Genomic DNA, 21,061 nt, shown 5'->3' on the forward strand with positions numbered 1-21,061 from the left:
CCCGGCAGCGCACTTCCGGCGCGGATGTTTTGCGTCACGGTGAGGCGAGACTTGGTGGCGTCAGCGTGGTGTAGCGCCGGGCGCGCAAGTCGAAAACGAGGGGCGGAGACGGCTTCTCGCGGGTGAGAGGAGTCGCGGTCGTCGTCTCTCGAGGCTCCGAGCGTCTGTGGTCTGGTCGCTAGGTCCCGGCCGAGTCCGGCCTTTCCTTCTGGGGCTCCGCGCCCCAAACGTCGGCCTCCTCATCTGCCCTGTCGTGGAATTTAGCCCCCCAGGTACCTCCCTGCGTCGTTAAAATAACAAAATGAGAAAGGCTTTTACCCCCAACTCGTTTCCGAAAGACTTAGTCCGGACAGCTGGCCCAGCCCACCAGTCTGTCCAGGCTTCTCTGGAAAGGAGGCATGTTACGGGCTTGCGCCCTGATGTCAGACGGCCATGATTTACCTTAGTTTTTCTGTCTATAAAATGGCTGATAATGGTCATAGATACTTCACGAGGCAGCGGATGAAGAAAACGCTTAGCAGGGTGCGTGGTAGTTAGTAAATGTTAACTATTTTTGGAAGACATCGTTCTAATTAAGAGTGAGTATCGGTGGTAGGTAGTGCGGATTCTGGAGTCAGACTGCCTTAGGATCCCATTTATGCCACTGAAGGAGAATAATAATGGTACCTCTCTCCAAAAGGTTAGTGAGTAATGAGGTATTCATTATAAAGCACTTAAAATCGTTCTTGTTAGTTATTAATATTTACTTGCCTGCCATCCATTCTCATTTAGCGAATATTTCCCGAAATTTTATTCCAGGTACTGTGCTAGGCACTGGGGATGCTGAGATAAGTCATTCCGGGTTCCTGTTGTGAAGGAGCCCTGCAGTCTAATGTGATGTGGTAGGGGATCCTAGATACACTCTGTGGAACAGGGAAGCTGGAGTTGCAAACCGCCTTGGGGATGGGAGGAACATTTTTCAAGGAAGATGGCATTTGGCCATGTCTTTCAGGATTAGTAGTTTCCAAGCAGAGAGGAGCGTTTCAGGTGAAAAAAAAAAACCTTATGCAAAAGTGCTGAGACCAGGAATGTTCTGGTTTATGAGAGACACTAGGAGGCCCTTAATGTGGTTCAGGCCCTCCCCTACCTCTGCAGTTTCATTTCTTCTTTGATTTTTTTTTTTATGCTTATTTATTTTTGAGAGCGAGAGTGGGAGAAGCGTGAGTGGGGGAGGAGCACAGGGGGGACACAGAATCTAAGCAGGCTCCAGGCTCTGAGCTGGCAGCACAGAGCCCGATGTGGGCCTCGAACCCATCAACCATGAGATCATGACCTGAGCCGAAGTCAGATGCTTAACCAACTGAGCCACCCAGGCACCCCTCTGCAGTTTCATTTCTGACTACAAGCTCCTTACTTGTTCACTGTTGAGTTTTTCTCTGCCTGGACTACTCTTCTCATACATCTTCTGTTGGTAATCTCCTGTTTCAGCCTTCAGGTCCCTGCTTTAATACCATTTTCTCAGATGATCCCTGAAAAATTGTCCCACCTTTTCTTCATCTCCCCTACCCATATCTAGACTAAATGTCCATGTAAGCCCTCATAGCATCCTGTACTTTTGTAGCACTTACACAATGTAGTTAAGTAACTACATCAAGATCATTCATTACTATAATTTAAATTCCCTGAGGGCAGGGATCATGTCTTGTTCACAATTCTAACCCCAGCACCTGGGACAGTCTCCAACATAAAATCCTGTATTAACGAGTTAAAGGAGATGGTAGATTGGGGCTAGATGATGAAGGATCTCGAATGTCAGAAAGAGAACTGGGTTTTATCCTTCAGCAGGAAGAAAGTGGTCTGGCTATAGAGGCAAGTAGGTAAAGTCTTGAAAGCAGGGGAGTATTGACCAGATACAGGAGTTGAAATTCTCTCAGCACCTGGATTTAGACAGTATTAATGTAAAGACTTCTTTGGTATAGAAGTGTAGAAGTTCTTTGGCTTTTGATAGAGTAGTTTTCTTTGAGCTATAGCTTTGACTTTTCAGGATTTATCTAGCTTCTAGAGGGTAACTTCTACCCTCTGACTTTGCTCTCAAAAGTAATTTAATTGCAGAAGACTTCGGTCAGAATGGTTCCCAAGAGAAGGCCGTCAAAATTGGAGGATAAAGAAAGCCTGACAGAAGAGGCTTCCAGTAAGTATCTAGTTATTTGTTGTTTTATTTCCTATAACAAATGTGTGAGGCACTTACAGAGAAAGTTCCTCCTTTCAAGCTGGGAATCATCACGACTTAATGGTTAGAACACACAGAATCTGGTATCAGGAGATTTGGGATTGAGTTTCTGCCTCTGATTCCACGTATGACTTTGGGCATGCCCACTGTCTCTGAGCTTCAGTCTCCACATCCCTAAGAGGAATGAGTATTATAGAGCTCATCTACTTACATCATCTAGATGGTGAGAAAAAGGTACAACATAGTCTGTATCCTTTAAACTTGTGGTCCCCTTTCCTCCCTTAAAAGAAATTATGGGGGCATCTGCCTTGCTCAGTCAATAGAGTGTGTAACTCTTGGTCTCGGGGTTATGAGTTTGACCCCCCCCCCCCATATTGGGTGTAGTAGAGACTGCTTAAAAGTAAAATGTTAAAAAAATTACAATACAGATAGACTGATGTATGAAGGAAAGGCATCATATCAAAGCAAACACATTAAGGGTGAAGAAACAGTGTAAATTCTGTCCATATGAGAATGTGGTGGACAGAGGCCCTAAGAGTTCTCATGAAAAGAGGTTGATTGTCTTTTCATTTATTATACTCATCTCTGTTAAGGTAGTTCTAACTTGTTACATCATTAAAGGAGAAGAATAAATAATCATACTTAATTTCAAGTATCTGTTTTGTTTATCATTATTTAAATTTATTTGTTTGTTTTGAGAGAGAGAAAGGGAGAGAACTCGAGCAGGAGAGGGGCAAAGAGAGAGAGGAAGAGAATCCCAAGCAAGCTCCGCAGTATCAGCACAGAGCCTGATGCGGGGTTGAACTTTCAAACCATGAGATGGCCTGAGCTAAAATCAAGAGTCGGACACTTAACTGACTGAGCCACCCAGGCGCCCCATTTATTATGTTTTATTACTTCTCTTGGGTTGAAAACCTTGGGATAAAACCACTCTGGGCTTTGTACTCAAAGGCTTGATGCAGGAGAATCTGCCTGATTCTTTCTACCCCTGCATCAAGTTGTGTGCATCAAGATTATTACCTCCTGGAGAACTTTTTAAAATTCACACGCCCAGGACCCATACCTGAGATTTTAATTGAGTAACTATGGGATGTGACCTAAGAATGCACTTTTTTTTTTTTTAATGTTTATTTACTTTTGAGAGACAGAGCACAAGAAGGGGAGGGACAGACAGAGCGGGAGATATCGAATCTGAAATAGGCTCCAGGCTTTGAGCTGTCAGTGCAGAACCCAATGCAGGGCTGGAACTCACAAACTGCAAGATCATGACCTAAGCTGAAGTCAGACGCTCAACCGACTGAGCCATCCAGGCGCCCCTTTAAGTTTATTTATTTATTTATTTATTTAATTTTTTAAATGTTTTATTTATTTTTGAGACAGAGAGACAGGGCATGAGCAGGGGAGGGGCAGAGAGAGAGGGGGACACAGAATCCGAAGCAGGCTCCAGGCTCTGAGCTGTCAGCACATAGCCCGACGTGGGGCTCGAACTCACGGACTGTGAGATCATGACCTGAGCCGGAGTCGGACGCTTAACCGACTGAGCCACCCAGGTGCCCCTAAGTTTATTTATTTTGAGAGAGAGAGAGCATGCACATGCAGGGGAGGGTAGAGAGAGAGAAAGAGAAAGAATCCAAGCTAGGCTCTGCACTGACAGCACAGAACCCAATGGGGCTCGATCCCGCTAATCGTGAGACCATGACCTGAGCTGAAACCAAGAGTCAGATGCTTAACTGACTGAGCCATCCAGGTGCCCCAAGAATGTGCTTTTAATAAGCTTCTCAGTGATTCCAGTGCAGTGGTTTGCAAACAACAGTTTGAGGCACCCTGACTGCTTTAGAATTTGGGTGATTAAACAGTTCCATGGTTATTTTTATTAGAAGTGGCATGTTTTGAATTCTCCAAATCAAAATGCAATAGATAAAAATAATTCTATTTATTGATTGTTTTATTTGTACGCCACTATGTCTGACCATTGTTAGAGATAAAATTTTACTATAGCATCAATTTCAATATAATTCTTCAAGAACCCATCAACTTTCCTCTTAGGGTTATTCTAAAGTTTACATTTTTTAATCTTTACTGTTTGTCACATTCTTGAAAATTTTGTTTGTTTTCAGAAGCCAGCAAGCAACCACTTTCCAAGAAGACAAAGAAGTCTCATATTCACAATGAAGTGGAAGAAAACGACAATGTTTTTATAAAGCTTCTTAAAACATCAGGAGTTATTCTTAAAACAGGAGAGAGTCAGAATCAACTAAGTAATATTTTAATTTAAATCTTTTCTCTGGGTTTGGTGCAGGGCTCAGCACTGAATCATGGATTTTCGAAATAGAGGCAATGAAGATTAAAAATAGAAGTATTGTCTTTCTTGAGACAAAATTAACGTTGAAATTGCTTTTTAGAGAATATTGTTATAGTTTTTGGTTCTGATTAATGCATGTTAAGTAAAGTAATTCTAATTTTTTTTAGAAAAAATTATATACTTGTATTACTTTGTGTTTTATTGTGGAAAAATAAATTAATACTCGAGAGTAATTAGATCTGTGTCAGAATAATTTCAGACGAAAATTTATAAAGCCATGTAAAGCTCTGCTTTTAGGGCATAGATTACTTTATTCTGCTAAGATTATGGCATATCTTTTTTGGTACACTTAATAGCTATCCTCTATCAGAGATAAATCTGTTTTACGATGGGTTTAGAAAATTTAGCTCTGAAATTAGGTTGAAAATATCTTTATTGGCTTCATCAGGCAGGAAACATAGGTCTTTAGGAAAGTAAAAGTATAGTGGGAGATATTAAAGATTCTGGTGACCATCTGTTTTTTTCCTCATAGCTGTGGATCAAATTGTTTTCCAAAAGAAGCTCTTTCAGACTCTGAGGAAACATCCTTCTTATCCCCAAGTATGTGTTTCTTCCTGGTACTTTTGCTTTTTCCAGCACTACTCTGGAATTGGGGATTTAAAGATGCAGGCATAGGGGTGCCTGGGTGGCTCAGTCAGTTAAGTGTCCGACTTGGGCTTGGGTCTTGATCTCAACGGTTAGTGAGTTTGAGCCCCACATCGGGCTCTGTGCTGAGAGCTCAGAGCCTGAAGCCTGCTTCAGATTCTGTCTCCCTCTGTCTCTGACCCTCCCCTGCTCACACTCTCTCTCTCTCTGTGTCAAGAATAAACATTAAGAAATTAAAAAAAAAGATGCAGGCATAAAGTTGAATGGGCTAGAATGATTTTTAGTTAATCTACAGCAAATGTTAAACTAAAAATCTTAACTCTTAACCTTTTTTTTTTCAATGTCATTAAGATAATAGAAGAATTTGTTAGTGGCCTGGAATCCTACATTGAGGACCAAGACAGTTTCAGGAACTGCCTTTTGTCTTGTGAACGTCTGCAGGATGAGGAAGCCAGGTATGGAGTGGAGGCATAGAATCTTGCTGAAGTTTAAGCTGTTAACACTAACCAAATTGCGGGTTGGGGATGAGGGGAGAATGCATTTTTTTTGTAATTTCACTTTATTTTTATAACCCTTTTTCTTGGGGCACCTGGGTGGCTCATTGGTTGAGTGTCCCACGTGGTTTTGGCTTAGGTCATGGTTCCAGGGTCGTGGAATCAAGCCCTGCGTTGGGCTCCATGCTAAACATAAAGCTTGCTTGAGATTCTTTCTTTCAGTCTGCCCCTCTTCCTGTTTCTCTCAAAAAAAAAAAAAAAAAGAAGAAGAAGAAGAAGAAAAAGCAACTCTTTTTTCTTCAGTTTTAACCTAACCTTTAAATTATTAATTTATGTTTATGAGACTAAGAGCCCAGGGTGTTTTCTGGAGTGTGTCTCATCTGTGTTGATAGAATTTTAACTCTCTTAACAGCCTGGTTTAAGAGCCATCTTCTCATGTTCTGTATTTCTGGTATAAGAGGATAGTTTCTTTTTAAATATTGTATATTTAACCAATTTTATGAAGAAAAGATGGTAAAAATATTAAAACAGGGAAAACAGAACAGAAAACGAATGTCTTTTTTTTTAACAGCATGGGCGCATGTTACTCTAAGAGCCTCATTAAATTGCTTCTGGGAATTGACATATTACAGGTGAGACTGTGCCACATTTTCTGTGAACAATAGATGGATGTGATTTGTGGTGTATGCCCAAGTATAAATGGCATAAAGGGTCAGGTAGGGTTAATCGGAGAGTTTGGGTTTGCAGTAGTTTACCATAGCCCTAGTTGCAGAAATATATCTGGTAAGCCAATATCTGCAGCTTTGGACTGAGCTAATTTAATTAGCTCAGTACATTTCTTTAAAATATTCTATATTCCCTCAGCCTCTGATTCTTGATTTGTAAAGCTTCCTCTTGTGTGTCTGTGTACCTTATATATCTCTGCCATATTCACATTTGTATCGTCTCCTATATAGGTTTTTATTTGCTTATTAACTTGATTTACCCTTTTCCTCCTCCTCTCTTTTAATATGTTGAGTGGATAATGCTTTGACCTGTTTTAAATGTTTCACATTATAAAAACATATACAGTGGAAATTCTTGTTTTACCCTGTCCTCCATTTTTTTCTCTTTTTTTCTTTCCCACTGCTAATCTTCCCACACTCCTATCCCTTCCTTCTCTTTGGAAATCTTCAGTATAATTTAGTTAGATTAAATTTAAGAGCCCTCTTGTTCCTCTGGAGTGAAATCTTCTCTTTTTGCAAACTGTTGGATAATTTTTTAAGTCTGCATTTCATGAACTAACAGTTGTCATCATATTTAATAATATTATTATCTGATTATTTTAATACTGCATAAATCATTTTGCAATTTTTTTAAAGATACATTAATGACAAGTCTTTGTATTTCAACAACTTATATTCGAGATATAGCCAGCATTCAAGTGGCCATTCTTAAAATGAGATTTTAATTATACCAGAGTTGTTCCTCCCAGAGCTCTTGTTGGAGCACATTATGGCTAATTATATATTTCTGTTGTATATTTCAAGACCATCTCCTAACTCCTTATGTCTTCTTTTTCAGCCTGCCATTATCAAAACCTTATTTGAAAAGTTGCCAGAATTTCTTTTTGAAAAGTAAGTGGAATTACTCTGGACTGCTTAAATTACTTTTGTGTACTTAAGTTTCTCTCTGAAAAGATTACTGTGAAACATTGGTTTCTCTAAAAGTCATATTGATCGTGACACCAGATTCTTAAGTGACTACTAAGATTTTACTAGGTGTATTTTGAAAAAAATTTAATCTGTTTATATGACTGCATGTTCCTAGAAGGATATACCATAAACTGGTAATAGTTGTCTCCAAGGAGGGGAGCCAATTGCTTGGTGTCAGATGTTCTATGAATACCATTCTTTACCTTTTCAATTTTATGATGTATGTGTGTGACTTTTTTTTTTTTTTAATTAACAACCTAATAGAAAAGTAGAAAAAGGTCACAAATAGATAATTCACAAAGAAATACAAGAGTGTCAAACATTTTTTTAAATACTCAGTTTCACATTTAAAAAAAATAAAAAGTAGGGGATGTGCCTGGGTGGCTCAGTCAGTTAAGTGTCCGACTTGAGCTCAGGTCATGATCTTGTGGTTTGCAAGTTTGAGCCCCGCATGGGGCTCTGTGCTGACAGCTCAAATCCTGGAGCCAGCTTCAGATTCTGTCTTCCTTGCTCTCTGCCCCTCCCTCACTCTCCCCCTTTCATGTTCTGTCTCTCTCTCTGTCAAAAATAAACACTGAAAACGAATTAATGCTCAGTTTCATTAATAATTAAAAATACAAATTTAAAACAATAAATACATTTTTTTCCACTCTCAAAGAATCTTTGTTATTCAGTGTAATGAACAGTCATGCTTGTACATTACTAATGAACATAATAAACTGGTTGAAGTCATTCTGAAGGGTATTAGGTTGTGTGTATCAAAACCTTCCTTAGATTTTGCATACTCTTTTTTTCTTTAATTTAAAAAAAATTTTTTTTTAATGTTTATTTATTTTTGAGAGACAGAACATGAGCAGGGGAGGGGCCGAGAGAGAGGGAGACAAAGCAGGCTCCAGGCTCTGAGCTGTCAGCGCAGAGCCCAATGCGGGGCTTGAACCCACCAACCATGAGATCATGACCTGAGCCAAAGTCGGATGCTTAATCGACTTAGTCACCCAGGCGCCCCTACTTTCTCGTTTTTAATGTGTGTTTTTTCTTTTTTTTTCTTGAAGTTTGTTTATTTTCAGAGAGAGAGTGAGACAGGGAGCAAGCAGGGTACGGGCAGAGAGAGAGGGAGATAGAATCCCAAGCTGATAGCGTGGAGGCTGACATGGGGCCTGAACCCACACACTATGAGATCCTGACCTGAACCAAATTCAAGAGTTGGACACTTAACCAACTGAGCTACCCAGACACCCCTAATATGTGTTTTTTCTAGGCCTTGTATATAATAATGATAATAATAATAATAATAATAATAGTAAACTTACAGATAGTTCTTTACAAATTTGTGCTTTGCCTGAATGGCTCACACTAGTTGCTTTATGTCTTTTTCAGCAGTTACATTTGACTGCACTAAACAAACATTGAGAACACGGTCAAGGAAAGGAATGGAAGGTTGTCCAAAACTGTAGACATAGGAGATTGAGGAAGGCAGAGACTGTCATTTTGGGGGAAATAATAAGTGAGCCAGAATTTCTTCATCTATAAATGATTTTCAGTACTTTTACATAATCTAATTTGACCTTCTGTGTTTCCAAAGCACAGTGCTTGCTTTTATTGGTACTTATCATAGTGATGTATTTAATATTCTACCTTTTAAAAATATTCTTGGGGCTGTGTGGCTCATTGGATTAGGTGTCCAACTGTTGATTTCAGCTAAGGTCATGATCTCACAGTTTGTGGAATTGGCACCGCATCTGACTCTGCGCTGACAGTGCTGACAGCACAGAACCTGCTTGAGGTTCTCTGTCTTCCTCTCTCTCTGCCACAACCCCCCCGCCTCAAAATAAATAAATAGGGCGTATGGCTGTCTCTGTCGGTTAAGCACCCGACTTCAGCTCAAGTCATTATCTCATGGTTTGTGAGTTCGAGCCTCAAATCTGTCTCTCTGCTCTGAGCTTGGAGTCCACTTTGGATCCTCTGTCTCTTTCTCTCTCTACCCATCCCCTGTGTTTCTCTCTCAAGAATGAGGAAGCATTAAAAAATAAATATAAATAAGTAAATAAATAAATAAAAATATTCTTCTTACTCAGTTTATTCAAATTTATCGCCTTGATTTTTTTTGTTTATGTTATTATTAAGAAATACTCTACAGACCTTTTTTTAAAAGTTTTTTTTAACTTTTTAAAAATTTTTTTCTTTTTTTCTTTTTATTTTTGAGAGAGAGAGACAGAGTGTGAGTGGGGGAGGGGCAGAGAGAGAGGGACACACAGAATCTGAAGCCGGCTCTAGGCTCCGAGCTGTCAGCAAGAGCTTGTTGTGGGGCTTGAACTCACAGACTGTGAGATCATGACCTGAGCTGAAGTCGGTCGTCCAACCAACTGAGCCACCTAGGTGCCCCACTCTACAGACCCTTCTTAACCTTTCTTTAAATGCTCCCCAGATGCCGCCACTGTTAACAGTTTAGTGCATCTTCTTGGATCTTTCTCAACATATACGTCTCATGATTTTCTTGTATCATATGTCTGTCTAACACAGCTTGTAATGTGTAAATGTTCAGTAAGTGTTCATTCAGTGTCTGAAATGTTTTGTGCAGTATTAAGGCTTGCTGTTGTGTAAGTCAGAAAGGCTAAGTTTCTGTCTTCTTGTCCTAACATTTCAGTGTGAACAGTGATGGACTTAACATGCCCAGACTCATCATCAGTCAGCTGAAATGGCTTGACAGAATTGTGGATGGCAAGGTAGGCTTTGGGACTTGTTCTGTCTCTTAGATTTAGAGAGTCTGTTTTCCAAATTTAACCAAACTTTTGGAATTTGCAGGGTTTTTTTTTCTTAACTGAAAATTCACATTTTTCTGTTTATTTGTTAGCTTTTTTCTCCTGTCATAATTTGAGAATCATGGATATTTCACCTTTTAAATTTCTCCAAAAATTTTTTTTCTAATTATGATGAGTAGATACCATCTATTAAATAAATTAAAAGAATTGAAAAGAAGTTAAGTAGCTGTCCAAAGTTGAGAGATTACTGTTTTATTTCTCAAAAGGTATGAGGGGCGCCTGGGTGGCGCAGTCGGTTAAGCGTCCGACTTCAGCCAGGTCACGATCTCGCGGTCTGTGAGTTCGAGCCCCGCGTCGGGCTCTGGGCTGATGGCTCGGAGCCTGGAGCCTGTTTCCGATTCGGTGTCTCCCTCTCTCTCTGCCCCTCCCCCGTTCATGCTCTGTCTCTCTCTGTCCCAAAAATAAATAAAAAACGTTGAAAAAAAAAAAAATTTAAAAAAAAAAGGTATGAGATCCCACACCAGCCTACCGCACTGCAAATATTTAATTTGATTGCATATGAGGAAAGTTTTAGAAAGTTTTTGCAATTAATGTGAATTGTTATTAAGCACCTCAAAAAATTGGATCTTTTTTGAGCCTAGGGTTAAGGCCTATTTCTTTTCAGAATTCATTAATTCATTCTATTAATTTTTGTCAGACATTCTAAGGCTAAATCTTTATTTGGAAGAACATGAGTTTTAGAATCTCCTGTGGGCTAGAATTTTGGGTCTGTCACTTTTTGTGTATCTTTGAGCAGCACATATCCTCACATTTTAAAAATGGGAACTATCGGTGTACCTGGCTAGCTCAGTCAGTAAAGGGTGCAACTCTTGATCTCTGGATCATGAGTTCAAACCCCACGTTGGTCATGGAGCCTACTTAAAAAAAAAAAAAAATGTAAAAAAAGGGGGCGGTGGAATTGTCACACAGACTCCAGAGTTGTGAAGATTAAATGAAGTAAAGTATATAACAGACCCATTAGATAATATAGTATCCACTGTACTTTTTTTTTAATGTACCATCCCATGTGTGAAAATTCCTGGGTCATTTACCTCTCCATTTAGGCTTTGAGTTTATGTATAGGTGTCATATGATACACAAGATAATTCCAGCTATACATTTAACGAGGAGGAAGTCTTTCTCTGTTCTTGGTAATGTGCAACAGTTCTAATGGCCTCTTCCACTGCAGGATCTCACCACCAAGGTCATGCAGCTGATCAGTATTGCTCCACTGTACCTGCAGCATGACTTTGTTACCAGCCTACCTGAGATCCTAGGGGATTCCCAGCATGGTGATGTGGGGAAAGAACTGAGGTGAGTAAGTTCCCACTCTGGCAGCCTTATTGCTGCAGTATGAAACAGTAGTGGTAACATATTGATGGCATCTACCTTCCATGAACAGGTATGGGATTTGACTTGTTTTTGTAATAATGAGTATATATTTGATGCATAAAGTAGACCCATCTACTTTTTTTAAAGTGGTATACCTGTTGTGAATATGAAGTCTGGGTTATGATTAGGCGTATAAACATAATCCCTTTGTTTTGTTAGCATATCTTCCACCCAAGGAGTCCTCAGTTGTGACTGCATGTCCCAATCATTTGTGGAGCTTATCAAACATCTATATATTCTTTAGTCCCTAAATGATTCATTCTGATGTACATCACATCAGACCCAGTGTTGAGAGCATTGCTTACTATCATTTATGTGAAAAATAGTAATTGGTAGGGCAGTGATTAAGGAAGGGAGAACACTATCCCTATGTAATAGGGTTTCTGTTTTAATGCAATTTCTTGCTTATCCTTGAAGTAGTTTTTAAAAATTCAATTTGTAATACTTCCTTTTCTTTAGATGTCTGCAAAGCTACCTCTAGAAATGTCCAGTGATTGCTTGCCTTTGTGTTTTTGGGCAGTATGCTCCCTCTGGGTATAGCACTATACCATCCACTTGGCCTGCTTAATTCCAGCTTGTCGTTCTGCGTAGCCTTTTCTTAGAATCCATCACTGTTCTCTGCTCCTTTAGCACCCTGCATGTATATCTATCCTACTTGCCATACTTCATTGTAATTGGTGTAGGTCTTCTTCTCCTCCTTCTCCTCCTTCTCCTCCTTCTCCTCCTTCTCCTCCTTCTCCTCCTTCTCCTCCTTCTCCTCCTTCTCCTCCTTCTCCTCCTCCTTCTCCTCCTTCTCCTCCTTCTCCTCCTTCTCCTCCTTCTCCTCCTTCTCCTCCTTCTCCTCCTCCTTCTCCTCCTCCTTCTCCTCCTCCTTCTCCTCCTCCTTCTCCTCCTCCTTCTCCTCCTCCTTCTCCTCCTCCTTCTCCTCCTCCTTCTCCTCCTCCTTCTCCTCCTCCTTCTCCTCCTCCTTCTCCTCCTCCTTCTCCTCCTCCTTCTCCTCCTCCTTCTCCTCCTCCTTCTCCTCCTCCTTCTCCTCCTCCTTCTCCTCCTCCTCCTTCTCCTCCTCCTCCTTCTCCTCCTCCTTCTCCTCCTCCTTCTCCTCCTCCTTCTCCTCCTCCTTCTCCTCCTCCTTCTCCTCCTCCTCCTCCTCCTCCTCCTCCTCCTCCTCCTCCTCCTCCTCCTCCTCCTTGCTTTATTATTATTTTTTTAAGTAGGCTCCATGCCCATTGTGGAGTTTGAACTTACTGAGATTGAGAGTCATGTGCTCTAGCAACCTAGCCAGCCAGACACTCCTGTTGTAGGTTTTCTTTTTCCTTTTCTCAGGAAGGATATGTGCCGAACTCAGTAGTAGTTACCTCAGGGTACTAGAGATGGTGAGGAAGAGCTTCTTGTTTGTACTCTGTTGTTTGAATTTTCTGTAATGAGCATGTATTTTTTAAAAATCAAAACAATTTTTAATGAAATAAACTGTAAACAAATTCAGTGGAAACAAAGTGTATCTTCTCTTCCCATACTCTGAGTGATTTTTCTAAGTAATTATCTGCTCAGCTCTGTTAAAAGTTGCATAGATTTTCTCTTTTTCCACCATTCACAGTGACCTTTTGATGGAGAATACTTCACTCACTGTTCCTATCTTGGATGTCTTTACCAGCCTCCGACTTGACCCAAAGCTCCTGTCTCAGGTAGGAAGGACTGTGCTGTACAGAAACAGAGCCCACTTTCTTTCCTCCCAGAACCAGTGTCAGTCATTGCCTTGAAGCAGTCATACATGAAAATTTGATTTTGAAACAATATTGAATGATATTTCATCTTTTTTTTCTCTTTTTGATGAATTTCATTTGCCGTAGTAGGATGGATTCACTTTTCTGTTTTAAAGCAGTAAGTTTTAATGGATATCTTCTATTTTGCATAATATTTATGCACTGCTCTCCATAGGAATAACATTTTTACATGTCTTCCTCCAGCTAGTGGAAAATTTAGGCTCTAAATTGTAAGATAACACTTTTACATTTATCACCTGTTTTTTTTTTAATAGTTATACTTTATTTTATTTATTCTTAATTTTTAAATATTTCTTTTTGAGAGAGAGACAGAGACAGAATGAGAGTGGGGAGGGGCTGAGAGAGTTGGAGACAAGGAATCCGAAGCAGCTTCAGGCTCCAAGCTGTCAGCATAGAACCTGACACAGGGCTTGAACCCACTAGCTGTGTGATCATGACCTGAGCCGAAGTTGGATGCTTAACCGACTGATCCACCCAGACACCTACCTTCCTTTCTTTCTTTCTTTCTTTCTTTCTTTCTTTCTTTCTTTCTTTCTTTCTTTCTTTCTTTCTTTCTTTCTTTCTCTTTCTTTCTTCCTTCCTTCCTTCCTTCCTTCCTTCCTTCCTTCCTTCCTTCTTTTTCTTCTTTTGTATATGAGCAGGGGAGGGGGTGGGGGAGAAAGAATCTTTTTTTTTTTAATGTTATTTTTTTTTTAATGTTTATTTACTTTGAAAGAGAGAGAGCAGGGGAGGTGTGGGGGAGGGACAGGAGAGAATCCCAAGGAGGCTTCATGCTGTCAACACAGAGACCGTGCAGGACTGGATCTCATGAACCATGAGATCATGACCTGAGCTGAAATTGAGTTGGCTGCTTAACCACTGACCTACCCAGGTGCCCCTTATCAGCAGGTTTTGAGGAAGCTGTGGCATTAACAATGGAAAGCTTGCAATTTGCAAAAAATAAAAATAACATGAGGTGTTTTTCTTCCTAAATTACAAGTGAGAAAACTGAGAGAAGTAAGTTTTCTAATTTTACATAAAGGTCCGTTCTTTATTGAGGTATTAACAAAAAATATTTAAGGTTTTCTTGCTTTTTATGTGTAGGTCCGCCAGTTGGTGATGGGTAAGCTGTCATCTGTCTCATTGGATGATTTACCTGTGATAATCAAGTTCATTCTTCATTCTGTAACAGCCACAGATGCACTTGAGGTACGCTTTTATTTCTCAACAAACACCAACAGGGTGCTAGATCCTTTAGAGTACAGAGTATAGCAGTAATGCCCTTGTGAAACTCAGTAATAGGAAAGAGACTTATCTAGATTAAGATGCATCAAGATACATTATTTAAACTAATAGTTTTTAATTGCTCTTCTCTGTCCCCAAACTAATTGATAATGCTGATTAATCCAGATAATATTCAGGGGATAGAATGGAAATAGTCAGATTTATTGTTGCATATAAGTTGCTACAGGTTGTATTTGCTATTTCAGTATAATACCTAAAGGAATTCTGAATGGCATAGTTTTGAAGGGCATGACATACTATCCTTGCATTAGCTATTGTCATCAGCTCTCCTTTTCAAGATGTCTTGTCTAAGATTTAGTAATTTTTCTTAGTCTTTCAGGAGATTGTTAGGGTTCTATTGAAGGAATGGACCGTGCCTATCCACTATGAAAGGGCAGAACACATAGCTTAATAATTATTTTCTACAGGTAATTTCTGAGCTGCGGGAGAAGTTGGATCTGCAGCATTTTATTTTGCCATCATGGTTTCATGCCTCACAAAGCAAGTTGAAAAATAAAGGACGACAAAGGTATGTCATCATCACCTCCCACCCTTTTCCTCACACAGTCAAGAAAGGTTTTCTGACATTTATCCTGAAGCCAGGACAGTAGATCTGAATACTTGGAACTACAAATACTGGTAGTAATATTGTTGACGTGTACTACCATACAGTGGTTCAAATCCTGTGTACATGGTACATGTAATGTGTGTGTACATGTATACATGTGTGGGTTGGGTGTATTATTCTAGCTTTTCAAATCAATCCTAGGTAGACTGCAGTACAAATTTATTAGACTGCAGTACAAGTTATTAGCCACAACATGAAGTTGTGCCTTGAAACAGGCAAATGGCTAGTAACAGGAACCCAGATCTTATATGTCTCTCTCTGGTAAGTGGAAGAATGATTTTTTTTCCCCCTTTTGCTACTTGTAGTTCTTCAGGAAATCAAGAAAACAGCGGTCAGGACTGTGTTACTCTCTTCTTTGATGTAATCAAGTCGGCTGTTAGATATGAGAAAATCATTTCGGAAGCCTGGATTAAGGTAAGTGAGATCTTGGTGACTTTGAACATTAAGGAGAAAGTAGGTGGCAATCAGTGACAGATATGTAAGTAAAGGTGGAAATAAAAGTGTTAAAAGTCAGTCAAGTAGACATGATAGAAGATGGTTGCCACATGGGCAGATTGGTTCTCCAGTAAGAGAACAGGGCATGCTGAAGAAGGTGAAACGTGTTCTATTTATGTGTTAAATATTTCTGTGACCCTTATTTTTCTAGGCAATTGAAAGCACTGCCTCAGAGTCTGAACACAAGGTAACATTCACATACTATGACTTTCAAGTACTGCAGGCTTGAAATTAATTATCCTAGCTAGTTTTCTTCTTTCCTCTCCCTCTCTCCAGTCATCCCTTCTGTGCCTTCTGTAGCCGCTCTAATCAACATTAGCTGTCTGGGGAAGATAATCTGGGGGGATGATTTGCCACATGGTCTTTGCTGCTCATTTGGGCAATAAAATAAACCTAAACTATCCATAACGGAAAATGTTAACCTTTCACACATACATGGCAATTTATAGTCCTAAGAAGCCAAGTCCCCATAGATGAAGTGAAGACAGGACTCACCTGGGGCATGAGTCAGTTCCCTGTATCTATCAGATTACTCTTCCTTCTACCAAATGGCATTGTCAAGATAATGGCATTCGTGTTTTACTTTCCTTTGCTCATGTCACCCTGACCAGAGTGAATCCATCCATTCCCTGTCAAGACAGGGGTACTGACTCTGTCTTAATTATGGATTTTTTTTCTTCTGTCAAGAAGCCAGGTGATTAAGTTTCTTATGCACTAATTGGTTCCCATTAAGGATTTTTCTTTTAGTTGGAATCTGGTTTTGTTAGATTATCTAATTGTTGACTTTTAAAAACCTTTATGATACCAAATGAAACAATGAAACAATATTTTTTTTGTGGAGGTGGGATCAAAATACCCCAACACAACTGTTTTTATTTTATTTCTTTAAGGTTATCTTCTTTTTAAGTTTATTTAGTTTGAGGGTGGGAGCGGCAGAGAGAGAGGATGCCTAGCAGTCTCCACACTGTCAGCACAGAGCCCAACATGGAGCTCAAACCCACAAACTATGAGATCATGACCTGAGCTGAAGTCAGACACTTAACCAACTGAGCCACCAAGATGCCCCAACTGTTTTTATTTTTGCATAACCCTTGGCCACCTGCATACCTGTTTTTACAGATATATAATTATTATATAAATATAATTTTGTATTCTGATTTTCTCTTGACATTATGTCATAAACATTTTATATGCTTGTGCATTGTTTTTATGTCATTTTTAATAGCTGTATTCTAGTATAATGATTCTCAATTTTGGTGTCTAAGTGAATTGGGCTTTCAGTGAAGGGATGTTCCAAGTAATTTTTTTTTAATTAAAACACTTAATCTTTATTAAAATGTTATTTTTTGAGATATAATTGACATATTACGTTAGTATTAGGTATACAATATAATGATTCAGCATTTGTATTTATTGCAAAATGCTCTCCACAGTCTCGTTAACATCTGTCACCACATGGTTACAAACTTTTTTCTTATGATGAGAGTACTTAAGATCAGTTCTCTTAGCAATATCTATGCAATATGGTATTATTAACTATCGTCATCATGCTATACATTACATCCCCATGACTTATTTATTTTATAACTAGAAATTTGTACCTTTTGATCCCCCTTACCCATTTTTGTTTAAAATTTTATTTTTAGGGGCACCTGGGGGACTCAGTCAGTTAAGCATTCGACTCTTGATTTTGGCTCAGGTCGTGATCCTGGAGTCGTGAGATGCAGCCCTGCATTGGGCTGTCTGCTGAGTGTGGAGCCTGTTTGGGATTCTTTCTCTTCCTCTCTGTCCCTTCCATGCTCACTAGAGCATGCACACACTTCGGCACACAAGCTCACATTCTCTCAAATTAAATGAATAAACTTAAAAAAAAAGATTTTATTTTTAAGTAATCTCTATACCTGATGTGGGGCTCAAACTTATAGCCCAGAGATCAAGAGTTGCACTCTACAGACTGAGCCATTCTGTTGCCCTTTCCCTTCACCCATTTTGCCTCACCTTCTACTTCTGGCAACCACCAATCTGTTCTGTCAATGAACTTGGTTTTTTGTGTGTTTTGTTATTTATGAGATCATAAGGTATTTGTCTTGCTGTCTGACTTACTTCACTTGGCAGAATGCCCTCAAGATCTGTTCATATTGGGGCATCTGGGTGGCTCAGTCATTTAAGCGTCCACCTCTTGATCTTGGCTCTGGTCATGATCTCACTGTTGGTGAGTCTGAGCCCCGTGTCAGGCTACACACTGTCAGTGCAGAGCCTGCTTGGGATTCTTTCTCTCCCTCTCTCACTGTCCCTCCCCCGCTCAAAATAAATAAATCAACTTAAAAAAAATTCTGTCCATGTTGTTGTAAATGGCAAGATTTCATTCATTTTATGGCTGAATAGTATTCCAGTGTGTGTTTATGTGTGTACATATGTGTACATACCACATTTTGTTTTTCCACTCATCCATCAGTGGACACTTAGGTTGCTTCCATGTCTTGTGCAGGGATCATGGAGTGCAGATATCTTGTCGAATTAGTACTTTCGGTTTTTTGCTTTTTTTTTTTTTATGTTTATTTATTTTGGAGAGAGAGAGGCAGAGTGTGAGCAGGGGAGGGGCAGAGAGAGAGAGGGAGACACAGAATCCAAAGCAGGCTCCAGGCTCTGAGTCCAACATGAGATTGAAAAATGAGATCATGAGCCCGACTCACGAACCATGACATCATGACCCGAACCAAAGTCAGATGCTTAACTGACTGAGCCACCCAGGCGCCCCTAGTACTTTTGGTTTTTTGAATAAATACCCAGAAGTAGAATTTCTGGATTGTATACTTCTATTTTTAATTTTTTAAGGAACCTCCATACTTTTTCCACAACGGCTGTTGTGGAAAAACTCACATTCCACCAGCAGTACACAAAGGTTCTCTTTCTCTGCATCCTTGCCAACATTTGTTATCTCTTGTCTTTTTAGTGATAGCCATTCTGACAGGTGTGAGATGATACTTCATTGTGGTTTTGATTTGCATTTGCCTGATGACTAGTGATGTTGAGCATCTTTTCTTGTGTCTGTTGGCCATTAGTATGTCTTGAAAAAATGTCTGTCTACATCCTCAGTACATCTTTTGATTGATCTTTTGCTCTTGAGTTGTAGGAGATTTTTTTTGACCTGCTTGACTTTTGTAACTTTTTTTTTTTTTTTTTTTTTTTTTTAAGTAATCTCTACATCCAATGTGAGGCTTGAACTCACAACCCCAAGACCTTGAGTTACTTACTTTTCTAAATTTTGGCTGAAATCAGGGCTGGGGTTATCAGGCAGTTTTTGTAGTACAGAAAGAGCAGTTTGGCGTCCCATAAGCAGTTTTTTAAAACCCTGAGCATAAGAGGACCAGAAGAATGCTAATAAAGACATAATTAGGCATCTTGTGAACCATCACTATTTGGCCATTCAGTGTTGTGACCCTTGGGTGATTATTCCTGTTGAAATAAAAACCTTTCGAATTGGAATTTTATAAGCTAGGAATGGTGTTTCTAGGTGAATTTTCAGGATATTAGAGGGGCCAGGTGCCTCTTTAACCCCCCCCCCCCCTTTTTTTTTTTTTTTTAACAAAGTTAATTCAAGCTAATTGGGGGAAAAAAACTGGGGAGAATCTAAAAATGTTAAAAATAAAGTTTCCATGGGACACCTGGCTGGCTCAGTTGGTTAAGTGTCCGACTCAATTTCAGGTATGGTCACGATCTCATGGTTTGTGAGTTCAAGCCCCTGGTCAGGCTATGTGCTAACAGCGTGGATCCTACTTAGTATTCACTCTCTCCCTACCCCTTACCCCTGCTTGTTTGCATGCTCATTCTCTTTCTGAAAAAAATAAGTAAATAAAGTTTCTCTTTACTGTCTGTTCATTCTTCTTGTATAATTACTCTTACAGATTATTTCCTATTTATATACAAGGTGTATTTGTGTGTGAGTGCGGGTGTGACTTTGAACCTCACGTTGGGCTCTGTGCTGACAGCTCGGATCCTGGAGCCATCTTCAGATTCTGTGTCTCTGTCTCTCTCTGCCCCTCCCCAACTCACATTCTGTCTCTCTCAAAAATAAATAAATATTTAAAAAGTTAAAAAAAAAAAAAAATCCTTTTATGGTTATTGTCTTGCAGGTTGCTTTTTTTTAAACTTTACAATGTCATGAATATCTGTCAAAAAATATAGTATACCTTGTTCTTCTTAATGGCTGCATAATATTCTGACTTTAATTTTTTAAACTTAAGAATTAAAATAAATTTTTTTTAATGTTTATTTTTGAGAGAGAGAGAGAGAGAGAGACAGAGCATGAGTTGGGGAGGGGCCGAGAGAGAGAGGGATACACAGAATTTGAAGCAAGCAAGCTCCAGGCTCTGAGCTGTCAGCACAGAGCCCGATGCAGGGCTCAAACCCACATACCATGAGATTATGACCTGCGCCGAAGTTGGATGCTTAACCAGCTGAACCACCCATGTGCCCCAAGAATTTAAATTTAAGAAAAGAATTTAATTTTTTTCATATTTACAGGCATTTACAGTCTCTCCAAATTTTGAGAAAGTATTTTTCTAATAAATATATACCGAGGTTGGCTAGTGATTGTTCCTTAATGTGAGGATATTCAAGGTTATTTCTGTAATAATATCACTTCAACTTACATTCCAATGATTTCATAAAAGATACCAGTGGTTAATAATTGTGGCAGTTATTTCTCTGAAAAATATTTGTGGGTTTTGTGAGGAAAAGAAATGTAGATACTCCTATGGAGTATGTTGAACAAATGAGTATCACCCATTTTCTGTTTTCATGGGGAAAAGTTGAGAGCTACTATTTTATGGAAATAGATGTACTGATACATTAACTATTTCTCTTTTGTCATTGACAATAGATTTTCGACATAGCAATACTTTTCATCATCTATAGCACCAATACTCAGGTAAAGAAGTATGTCGAGAGGGTGCTAAGAAATAAGATTCGATCAGGCTGCTTTGAAGAACAGCTGCTACAGGGTACATTCTGTATTCATTACGTGGTAAGTACCAGAGAATCAGACATTAGTCTGAAAGTTACAGAGAAGTCATATTTAACCTTTCCTTTCCAGTGTGGGAATCCTGACAATACCACCTTTCCTGGATCTTCATCTTGGATAGCTCAATATATTGCAAAACATAGTAGGGTTGTTACTTACCTTGATTGAGACAATATGATGTTAATAAAACCAACCTAAGACTGGTGTCCCATCTTTTTAGGAAAAATGTCACAAAACTGGTTCATGTTGAACTTCTTAAACTCAAGCTCCAAATTCTGTTTTATAGGAAATGTTTTAGTTCAAGTCTTCTTTTTTTTTTTTTTTAATGCTTATTTAT

At 39.3% G+C, this 21,061-nt stretch overlaps 1 protein-coding gene across 2 annotated transcripts in view; it reads left to right on the plus strand.

The window, feature by feature from the left end:
* Positions 1–44: 44 nt before the first annotated feature.
* Positions 45–21,061, plus strand: part of FANCD2 (FA complementation group D2) — a 63,279-nt gene continuing 42,262 nt past the window's right edge. Inside the window, exons 1-15 of one of the 2 annotated variants that reach the window (XM_007075477.3) lie at positions 45–272; positions 2,092–2,170; positions 4,327–4,467; positions 5,044–5,111; positions 5,508–5,611; positions 6,222–6,282; positions 7,214–7,266; positions 9,989–10,067; positions 11,332–11,456; positions 13,129–13,216; positions 14,399–14,503; positions 15,007–15,107; positions 15,512–15,620; positions 15,853–15,888; positions 20,584–20,727. In XM_007075477.3, the coding sequence (XP_007075539.2) occupies positions 2,107–2,170; positions 4,327–4,467; positions 5,044–5,111; positions 5,508–5,611; positions 6,222–6,282; positions 7,214–7,266; positions 9,989–10,067; positions 11,332–11,456; positions 13,129–13,216; positions 14,399–14,503; positions 15,007–15,107; positions 15,512–15,620; positions 15,853–15,888; positions 20,584–20,727 (1,278 nt within the window). In that variant the 5' untranslated portion in view covers positions 45–272; positions 2,092–2,106. The remainder of the gene's footprint in view (positions 273–2,091; positions 2,171–4,326; positions 4,468–5,043; positions 5,112–5,507; positions 5,612–6,221; positions 6,283–7,213; positions 7,267–9,988; positions 10,068–11,331; positions 11,457–13,128; positions 13,217–14,398; positions 14,504–15,006; positions 15,108–15,511; positions 15,621–15,852; positions 15,889–20,583; positions 20,728–21,061) is intronic. The other variant, XM_042979500.1, reaches the window with a different exon arrangement.

Source organism: Panthera tigris, chromosome A2 (assembly GCF_018350195.1).
Source record: "Panthera tigris isolate Pti1 chromosome A2, P.tigris_Pti1_mat1.1, whole genome shotgun sequence".
NCBI classification, from domain to species: domain Eukaryota; kingdom Metazoa; phylum Chordata; class Mammalia; order Carnivora; family Felidae; genus Panthera; species Panthera tigris.